Source organism: Mastomys coucha, unplaced genomic scaffold (assembly GCF_008632895.1).
Source record: "Mastomys coucha isolate ucsf_1 unplaced genomic scaffold, UCSF_Mcou_1 pScaffold12, whole genome shotgun sequence".
In the NCBI taxonomy this organism is placed as follows: domain Eukaryota; kingdom Metazoa; phylum Chordata; class Mammalia; order Rodentia; family Muridae; genus Mastomys; species Mastomys coucha.
The window spans coordinates 86,618,750-86,630,213 of record NW_022196894.1 but is presented as its reverse complement, the minus strand read 5'-3'; the positions used below and the strand labels follow the sequence as shown (position 1 = coordinate 86,630,213).

General features: G+C 37.3%; 1 protein-coding gene across 1 annotated transcript; it reads right to left on the bottom strand.

Annotated features, from left to right (window-relative positions):
- Positions 1-6,066: 6,066 nt before the first annotated feature.
- Positions 6,067-6,213, bottom strand: LOC116086577 (keratin-associated protein 20-2-like). The gene has a single exon (XM_031364785.1). It carries the CDS (start codon positions 6,211-6,213, stop codon positions 6,067-6,069), a length of 147 nt encoding a protein of 48 aa, XP_031220645.1.
- Between the last annotated feature and the right edge of the window lie 5,251 nt (positions 6,214-11,464).

Here is an 11,464-nt window from a genome sequence, read left to right as displayed (position 1 = left end):
AGAGAGAGAGAGAGAGAGAGAGAGAATCATGATGGGGAAGCAGAAAGATGCTTAAATGCCAATCAGCATACAAGAATTAGGAAAGTGGCCCTAGGGGACACTTCTCAAATTGGGTCTGGGGTTGCAGAGATAAAAGAAAGATTTTAAAAGATGGTAACTCAGGAATACTGGAGGGTAGTGTTTTCTAGACATGGGGAAGTTTAAAAGTGCCCATCCACTGTGCTAGTCAAGGCATATCAAACTTAGCTGGTGTGAGTATGTTTTTCATTCTTGAAGCTAGAGCTCTTGGGTAAATATAGTCCATGTGACCTACTGGGAGCCATTATGACTAAAGTAAGAAGTCTCAAAGGAGTTTGATTTATATCTCTCAGATGATTAATCATATTGGAGAATTTTAATATCTTTATCATCTATATTTTCTGAGAGAATTCTGTTCAGTTCTATAGTCTATTTAATATTTGGGTAATTTGTTTGCTTTAATCTTAGTTTTCTGAGTTCTTTGTGTATTCTTGATATTAACCATCAAAGAGATGGTGATGGTTAATCTCTTTGATAGTTAATATCAAAGAAATTAAAGCTTTATGATTTACTTTATGGCCCTCTTTGAATGATGCTATTTTTTACTACACAGAGCTATTGAGTTTCATGAAGTCACGTTTATAAGTTATTACTCTTAAGTCCTTAGTTATTTCTTAAATTACTTTTTTTGTAGCAGGTAGTTAATATACTTCTTCAGATTTCATTAATCAATGCATCTATTTTACTTTTAGTACCATGCTGTTTATTATAGCTTTGTAGATGTCAATCTATTAATAATGGGACCATGTGAATTTGCCTGAGTGGGTGTTCTTGGAGGAGTTGAGGTAGAATGCAGTGGTTTCAATGGGTAAAAGTTATAATAGAACAGGAAGGATTAAATAGGTTATTAGATGGAAATGGAAGAAAGGAGGTATAATTAACACTAAGGACCTTACAAGAATATTGCAAGAAAATCTACTTGCCATTGTAGAAGTTCCATATATATATATTCTGTAGATATGTTACATGCACATAGACTATTACTGCTATCTTGATTTCTATGAGTTTATATTAACAAATACCATGATACACCATCTTTTGAAAATACGTGCATTGAAACTGGCACAAACACTCTGGAAATCAATCTGGAGAAAATTGGAAATGGATCTACTTGGAGACCCAGCTATACTACTCCTGAGAATATACCCCCAAAATGCCCCACCATGCTAAAGGGCACATGTTCCACTATGTTCATAGAGGCCTTATTTGTGATAGTCAGAAGCTGGTAACAACCTAGATGTCCCACGACAGAATGAATACAGAAAATGTGGTTCTTTTACACAATGGAATACTACTCAGCTATTAAGAACAAGGACATCCTGAGTTTTGCAGGCAAATGGACGGAACTAAAAAAAAAAATATAATCCTGAGTGAGGTAACATAGACCAAAAAGGATGTGCATGGTATGTACTTACTAATAAATAGATATTAGCCTGCCCCCCAAAAAGTACAGAATACCCAACATACAGTTCACAGAACTCAAAAAGTTCAACAAGCTGAAGTGTCCAAGTGAGGATGCCTTAGTCCCACTTGGAAGAGAGAAGAAAGCAATCGCAAGTGGGGAAGGAGGGAGGGACCTGGGAGGAAAAGTGGATGGCAGGAATGTAGTGGGGTGGAGAGTAGAACCTGATCTGGTACTGGTTGAGGGAAAAGGACTGAGGCCCTGAGGGCCAGCAGAAAGAATGGAAAAAGTCAACCTCAGGAAATAGGAGGTTGGGGGGACCCTTCAGAATACACGAGACCTGGGTGGTAAGAGTCACTTAGGAATCAAAGGGAGGGACTGTAGATAAAATGCCCAACAGTAGGGAGAAGGAACTTATAGAGCCCACCTCCAGCAGGAAGATAGGGATAGGGTTGCCATCCCAGTCACATCTCTGACTCATAATTATTCCTGTTTGAAAGAATTATAGGGATGGAAATGGAGCAGAGCTTGGGGAAAAGAAGGTCCAGCAACAGGCCCAATGTGAGATCCAGCTCAAGGGGAGGTCCAAAGGCCTTACACTATTACTGAGGCTATAGAGTGCTCACAAAAAGGGACTATCATGACTGCCCTCAGAAAGAACCAACAAGCAGCTGAAAGACTCAGATGCAGATATTTGCATCCAACCAATGGACAGAAGCAGCTGACCTCTGTTATTGAATTAGGGAAGGCTGAAAGAAGCTGAGGAGAAGGGTGATCCTGTAGGAGGACCAGACATTTCAATTAATCTGGACCCCCGAGATCTCTCAAACACTGGACCACCAAACAAACAGCATAAACCATCTGATATGAGGCCCCTAACACACATACAGTAGAGGACTTCCGGGTCTGTGTTCATTCAGACATGATACACCTAACCCTCAAAAGACTGGAGGCCCCAGGGAGTTTAGAGGTCAAGTGGGGTCGGGGATGGAGGCATCCACACAGAGACAGGGGTTGGGCAGGAGGTATGGGATGTGGATCAGTTGGAAGGTGGATGGGGGCATCAGGGAATGGAATATGGAGTGTAAAAATTAAATTAATTTAATAAAAAAGACAAAATATCTACACATAAATCTCTGAAAATAGATTCATTGATCAATGGAATTTTGTGAATACACATATATATGTACATATATATATATATATACATACACACAAATATATATATACACAAATACACACACACACACACACACACACACATACACATACACACATATTGGACCAATAATATAATACTCATAGGAGACACCACAGGCTAAGAAATCAAAGTCATGGTCTAGGAATGGGTTATCTCTTTTGGAATTCTTGACTAGTGTGGTCCCATAGACCTACAAATATTGGCTGCTACCAATGCTATTGTTACTTTCAGACTCTGACCACAAAATCCTGTTCACAAACACTTAGTTGAGCCACAAAACATGGAAAACTCAAGCTTGTCTTGACCTCATAGTTTTACCCCCATAATGTAATACTCATTGCGCTGAATAGTAGTATGCACATTAATGGACGATAAAATGCGTGATCATTTCTAGATACCCTTGAACTCTGAGATGTTCAGAGCTGTAGATGACCAGACTGTAAATATATGTGTATAGCTGGAATAGGAACATGAAGAGTTTGGGAGTTTACCACTTTCTGATTGAATTTAAGCTCACTGTACATATGTAACCCAACCTGGAGTCATTATTTGGACAAGATCCTGCAAATGTACCTTAAGAGAAATCATACTATGGCTATTGTGATAAATGGAATGGATGTTGTTTATCTTTAGATTGGAGAACCTCTTAACTTTGAGCAGTGGTATGCCAATTTGGAGTGTATTATGATTATCACAGAGATACCAAATGACAAAATGCACAGAATAAGACTTGTTTTTTTTAGCTCTATTTGAGAAAACAACAGATGATTACAAGGAAACTGTTTTTTCAGACACAGCAGGGAGCTGCTCTAATAAAATCACAGAGATTATGGAAGAATGTATAAAACCTGTGTAAGCTCAAGCCAGAAAAATTTAAGATGACATCAGTAGGTTGGCTCACATTCCTAATTTTAGGTAAGGAGCTATTGCCATTTGATAGCTATTAAGATGTGGAGAGTCAGTTTCTTTTGTGGTGTGGTCTGAGGTAGGACAGCTAAACTTTAGGTGATTGCTACCTATCCTAGAGAATATAGGTATCTTAATTGGTCCTGATGAGATTAGGGAAAAATAAACAGTACATAAAGCATGTTGGACATAAAATGTTTGAGTCAGAGAAGAGAAGGGGAAAAAAACCTATGAAATTTATTCAAATATATTGTATGGGATTCTCTAAGAACTAATAAGGAAAAGAATGCACAGTTAAAAGATTCTTTGCTTATTCTCATAAATGATTGGCTATGAATTCAAAAGCCCAAGCTCTAGAAAGGAACTAGAAAAGTCTGATTGTGCCCATCTATCAGGTTCTTCATAGCTGAGCACAACACAGATTTTGGTTATTATTTTTTTTTTTTACCAAAAATAGAAGCCCAACACCAAAATTCATGTGAAATAGCTACAAATAAACAATTTGAGAACACATGACATAAAGGAAACATCTATAGTATGAGACTGTGTATGGTGACACTCATTAAAGGAGGTTTTGTAGAGACTGCAAAATGTTTGGAGAACAAACTTGCATTGGTGCTCAAAATATAAGTTCCAGACAAAAGGATCTGAAATGCCAGGAGCCATCTAGGAGAAGCTAAAACCTAGTGAACAATCTTCCTGAGATTGTTTTAGCATGGACTGTAAAGCTATGACGGATTTGCTCCTTTTGACAAGTCTGGAGAGATTGTATTTGAAGAAAGATTCCTGCTATTAATATCCTTTTCATGTTATTATTCAATATATAACAATCACTAAATATTGACCCACCCTTTTGAACAGATTTCTGCAAACCTACAAAGATGTACTGTCTTATAGTGATGCTATATATACAAATAGATAATGATTCTACAGGATTTCTGATTTGATTCAAATAATTTTAGGAAGAAAGTTTTTAGAGATGGTCTTAGTTGCTAGAAAGATTAATAAAGTTAGAATTAAGAGTAGAAAGTGTCCACTCATCATAATAGTAAGTAAAAGCTGAGTAGTAAGAAATACAATGAGCTTTCATAGTTAGGCTTAAAGAGAAAAAGACTTGGGACAAATTTGTGTCCAAGAAAAGACATTTAGGTCCAAGGATAAAGTCATAGGTGTGCACTATGATAAGGCAAGTTCATGCAAAAATTGTTGCTTTGAACTTATAATGAGCATATTAGAATGAAACACTGGTTTGAACATAATATCATCATTCTATAATTCCCATTTTATGTAATATTTTATATCTGATATAATTTTCTGAAGAACTTCTTGTCTACGAAGATATAAAAAGACTAGAGAAAAGAAATAAAATTTTTGGTTGGATGCTTTGGCATGGGGAGCTCTGCCCCGTTCATCCATCATCCATCCATCCATCCATCCATCCATCCATCCATCCATCCATCCATCTCAATGTATATGTCTGTCTGTCTGTATGTATATGTATCTATGTAAGCGTGATGAATACTTGTGGAGTTGATTGTGACAGATGGTTGGGCCTGGCTAGAGAGTAGGTTTATGAATATACATGTATCTGTGCATATCTATCTATATAAACCATCTTAGTTCCTTTTCTTTTCTTCCTCTCTGGTTCACACAGAGTCAACTAGCTTAGCCAGACAGGCTTCTGACTAACTAATCAGAGAAAGGAGCACCAGCAATAAATCCTTTTACTTAATCCCTTGCTGTTTTACTATGAGGAGCTAAACACCCGAGACTATATATAGTCTCTGTCTCAGAAGAACTCAGGCAGGTTAGCTACCACAGCAAAATAACTTAAGCTTAAGACAGGTAAATATTTTATTATAGAAAAGGCAATCCTGAATATCTCATAAGATCAAATCCTGCCCAGCCAACACTCTTCCCCATGGCTACCTTAAAGAGAAAAAACTAAAAGAAGAACCACTGAAGTTAGCATCCAGCAAAGAAATATCTTCCCTTGCAAATTCATAGTAACACCACAATAGCAGAAATATGAAAATAGCAAAATTGTTTACCAATAAAAGCACATTTAAATAGAATGTTTCCTTCTCTCTCCCACTTTCTCTCTTTCCTTCTCCCTTTAATACTGTCACATTTGTCCACAAAAATAAAAAAAAATCACATGTTTACAATCAAACTGATATAACTTCAAAACTATACATCTCACATTTAGGAAGAAATGAGAAAGGAGTACTTTATTTGAAGTGCATATATAGAAAGGGGAAAATAAAAATGGATCACATTCTACAATGTGACAATTATAATGACAATGAAGAGCTTTGCTGCAAATATTTGTGCAACCAAGTTGGAGAAGAGGAATACAATAGACAGGTTGTATTTCACTTATTATTCTTCACAAAGTTTAAAATAAGGTTGGAATTCATGAGGATATTTAAGATCATCTGAAGGAAAAAATGTTTGAGTGCACAGCTGATGAATCTCCTCAGTATAAACCACAGGACCAGTACCTTCTACAGCACAGTGGGAGGCAACAACCATAGCCATAGCCACCATAGCCACAGCCATAGCCACAGCCTAGGCCTCCATAGCCATAGCCCAGCCCTCCATAATAGCTCCCATAGTAACACATGTTGTCAGGAGTGGAGTGTTCAGAGAAAGATGAGCAGTAAGTTCCTTGAGTCTGGGTGTCACCACCTCCCACGGGCCTTTTATACACCTGGGTTGTTGTTGAGGGAAACCACAGGCATTATGGTGTCACACATCTGTACTGCAGAAAACATCAGGAGTGTTGTAAGTTACTGGACATACAATGCTGCATAGCTGAGATACTTGTGCTCCTACCTCAGGATCTCATGATCAAATAATGGATCTAACATAATTTTCATGTTTCAAGGAAATTCTTCATGCAGTTCATTGAATACAGCTCATGATTCTCTCAAATCATATAAATCATTACATAATTTTCTTTGTTTTTACATATGTTGTATTTTCATTCCCACAATGAAAGAAATTCAGTGTTTTCCCTTCATTTTTGTTATTTTGAATGAATTGTATCTTGAGGAATATGTTTATTGAGTCTTTCTCATGAACAATCAGCTAATAATTCATTGTGATATTTGTTCCTTGGTAGATAATTGTCATCTTATGTTAATGTGTTTGAATTTATTCCTAAGAACTTTATTTTATTACACCTTGATTTTAAAATCAACTGAAAATATAAGACCATTTATACACATAAACTATATGTGTTATATATATTCCCCCTGAAAGATCTTATGAAGGTCTTGTAGGTGTCACTGTTAAAGGCACCACACACATATATTACACAGAAATGCATACACATATACATATATACATACATACATACATACATATGCACTTAAACATACAAAATAAGTGCACATACTTACTCACAGAAATTATTGGACAATTTTCAGTATATGCTTCAGTATATCCATGCATGGCCTGCACAAACTTAGATTCCTGAGAAGTTCCTTTCCTTTTGGGGCTCTCAGTTCTTCCCCCAAGTCTTATAAGAGTCCCAAAGCTCTATCCAATGTTTGTCTAAGGGTCTCTGACAAACATTTGTCTGAGTCAATTGCTGGGTAGAGTCTCTCAGAGGACAGCCACATTAGGCTCCTGTCTGCAAGCATAACAGTGTATCATTAACAGTGTCAGGGACTGGTGCTTTCCCATGGGATAAATCTTAAGTTGGGCCAGTTATTGGTGAACCATTCCTAAAGTCTCTGCTCCATCTTCTGCTCCTGCATTCCTTATAGGCATGATAAATTTTAGGTTGAAATTTTGTGTGTGGGTTCATGTCCCTATTGGTCCAAAGGGGTTCCTACCTGGCTATAGGAGGCCATTTCAGGTTGTGTATTCTCAGTGTTGTGAGTCTCAGCTAAGGTCGCCTTTTGGGAACCATGAGAGCCCTGAGATAAACATCCTGCCCCAGCTAATTGAGAACCCTGAGATTAACATCCTGCCTGACAATCACAAGGATCCGGCTTGGCCCTGAGAAAAGAACATTCACGGAAATCCACCCCCTCCCCACCTGTCACCCCGGAGCTCAACCCCAGAAGATTTTGTAACCTTCCATCTCCCTCCTTCCTCTTCCCCTCCCCTCCAAGATTTTTGCTTTAAATATGCTCTGCTCCACTAAGTAAACGACTCTTGACAAGCAATGCTTCCTTGAGTCCTGTCTTCTCTCTCACCCGTTCTTATTCCAGGTTGTAGTCCTCCTCGCTCCCCCAAATAACTTGGCCTGCAGGTCAGGTCAGTCACCCCCATTGATTCTTGTGAGCCTCCTACATCCCAGGTCTCTACCATGTTCTCAAGATGTCCCCAACCCACCAGCCCCACCAGCTATAGATTTCCATTCATTCTCATGACCCTCTGGCCATCTTCTCTGACTCTCCCTATACCTGATCCTAAAACACCCATCCCATCTTATATGTTAGCTCATTCCATCAGCATCCTATGACTATTTTATTTTTCTTTCTAAGTGAGATTCAAGTATTGTTGCTGTGCCTTCCTTCTTGTTTAACTTCTTTGGATTGGTGGAGTGTAGCTTGGGTATCCTGTGTTTTATGGCTAATATCCTTTAGTTGTTTAGTATTTCATTGTGTAAATATACCACATTTTCTTTATCCTTCCTCAAATGAGGGACAGCTAAGTTGTTTTCAATTTTTGGCTATTACAAATAGAGCTGCTATGAACATAGTTGAACAAGTATTTCTGAGGGATAGTGGAACATATTTTGGGAATATACCCAGAAGTCATATAGCTGGGTCTTGAGGTAGAACTATTTCAAGTTTTATGAGAAAACACCAAATTGATTTCCAAAGTGGTTATAAAAGTTTGCACTCTGCCTAGCAATGGAAGAGTTTTATCCCTGCTCCACATCCTCACCAGAATGTGCTATTACTTGAGTTTTTGATCGTAGCCATTCTGACCAGTGTAAGATGTAATCTCAGAGTCATTTTGATTTGCATTTCCCTGATGACTAAAGATGTTGAACATTTCTTTGAATGCTTCTCAGCCATTCGAGATTCCTCTGTTGAGAATGCTGTTAGTTCTGCATCCCATTTTTAAATTGGGTTATTCAGGTGGCTGTTGTCTAACTTCTTGAGTTCTTTATAAATTTTGGATATTACCTGTCTTAGGGTTCCCATTTCTGTGAACAGATACTATGACCAAGACCACTGTCAGAAATAGGTTCCTTTGTTTGGAGATCTTTAGCAGAAGGCCCATAAACCTTTAAATAATACAGGCTGGTGCAATGCTATTTTTTACTCACAGAATAAGATTGCAAGACCCTGGTGATGAAGAATTAGTTAAATTACAGAACATGGAGAACTCAACCTTGTCCTAACCTTGAAGCTTCACCTTCATTATGTAGCTTTCATAGTGCTGAACTGCAGTATGGATAATACTGGAAGATAAAATTAACTCTGTGAGATAAAAAATAGACTGGACTGTTAATACGTGTGCATAGCTATATTAGGCATGTGAACACATTGGTAGTAGTCTACCCATTTCTTATTGAATTTAAGTTCACAAGACAGATGCAACCTAAGATGGAGCCAAATTTGGACAAGAACATGCAAACAGACCCTAAGATAGATCATACTACTAGTATTCTGCTAAATAGGACCATTTTAAATAAATTCTTAAAAATATTGTTATATCCTTAGATTAGTGAAACTTTCAAGTTTGAGCAGATGCATTTCTTATTGTAGTAGATGGTGGTGATCATATTGATTCCATATTGGTTAAAATACAGAGAATAAGAGTGTGGTATTCTCAGCTCTACTTTAAGAAAGAATAGATGACTAGAAGAAATAGTACTTTTTTCCAATAGAGGCAGCTGCTCTTATAAACTCACAAAGGTTGTAACAGTCCATACAAGACCTGTGCAAGCTCATGTCAGAAATTTTCCTGCATGGTGTCCAGAGGCAGACATGCATTCCTACATTTAGCTAAGTAGCCATTGCCATTGATTGCTATTCAGCTGTGTAGAGTAGTTTCTTTAGGGGATTAGCCATGGGTAAGTCAACTATACTTTCAGATAGTAACTAATCACGGTAGAGAGTATAGGCTTTGTAGATTCCATGTTATGAGTTTCAGGAAAAAAAAAAAAAAGCCAGAACGAATATTTGGCATTTGGTGGGTGAGTCTGACTAAAGAAGGGAAATTACATGAATTTTATTTAAATACATTGCATGAGATTCTCTAATAACTAATAAGAAAAAAGAATTCCTAGTGCAAATTTCTTTTGCATATTCTCATAAATAATTGGATGTGAATTCCAAAGCTCAAGTAAGAGAAAAAAAATAGGAAAGTCTGATTGTATTTATCTAAATGATTCCATATAGATGACAATACACATAGTATGTTGTACAAATAGGAAGTCAAAAACCAAAGTTTATGTGTTTATCTACAAATAAACAACATAAAAATTAACCAATGATAAAATAGAGAATCATCAAAAATATTATCCTAAGGAAAATCTACAGAAGAATATCTAGAATTGTCAGTCAATAGTACTCTTACGTATATTTATTGATAAAATTGATATTAGAAAGAAAATGGGGACAGAGTCATCTTGATTCTGAGGAGTTCTGACACAACCAGGATCACAGGAAGGACAGGCTCCAGTCAGATTTAGCAAGGGCAGGTAGCACTAGAGTTAACCAGATGCTGGGGGGCAAGTGTAAGAAAATAAACAACACAAACCAAGGTCACTTGCCATCATCAGAACCCAATTCTCCCACCATAGCAAGTCCTGGACACACCATTACACCGGAAACGCAAGATTCAGAGATAAAATCACTTATCATGATGATGATACAGGACCTTAAGAAAGATATAAATAGCACCCTCAAAGAAATACAGGAGAACACAGGTAAAGAGCTAGAAGCTCTTAAAGAGGAAACACAAAAATCCCTTAACGAGCTACAGGAAAACACAATCAAGCAGGTGAAGGAAATGAGCAAAACCATCCAGAACCTAAAAATGGAAATAGAAACAATAAAGAAATAAGAAAGAGAGACAACCCTGGCCATACAAAACCTTGGAAAGAAATCAGGAGCCATAGATGCAAGCATCACCAACAGAATACAAGAGATAGAAGAGAGAATCTCAGGGGCAGAAGACACCTTAGAAAACATTGACACAACAGTCAAAGAAAATGCAAAAAGCAAAAAGCTCTTAAGTCAAAACATCCAGGAAATCCAGGACGCACTGAGAAGGTCAAATCTAAGGATAATAGGTATAGAAGAGAGTGAAGACTCCCAATGTAATGGGCCAGTAAATATCTTCAACAAAATTATAGAAGAATACTTCCCTAACCTAAAGAAAGAGATGCCCATGAACATACAAGAAGCCTACAGAACTGCAAATAGACTGGACCAGAAAAGAAATTCCTCTCGTCACATAATAATCAAAACACCAAATGGACTAAACAAAGAAAGAATTTTAAAAGCAGTAAGGGAAAAAAGGCAAGTAACATATAAAGGCAGGCCTATCTGAATTACGGCAGATTTCTCACCAGAGACTATGAAAGTTAGAAGATCCTGGGCATTTGTCATACAGACCCTACAAGAACACAAATGCCAGCCCAGACTACTATACCCAACAAAACTCTCAATTACCATAGATGGAGAAAACAAGATATTCCATGACAAAACAAAATTTACATGGTATCTTTCCATAAATCCAGCTCTACAAAGGATAATAGATGGAAAACATCAGCATAAGGAGCAAAGCTACACCCTAGAAGAAGTAAGAAGGTAATCTTTCAACAAATCTACACAAATCTAATTCCACCTTTTACAACAAAAACAACAGGAAGTGACAATTACTTTTTCTTAATATAT

What these genes read in the sequence shown, in the direction of transcription:
- LOC116086577 (XM_031364785.1), bottom strand. Translation starts at nt 6,213, where the DNA reads ATGTGTTACTATGGGAGCTATTATGGAGGGCTGGGCTATGGCTATGGA.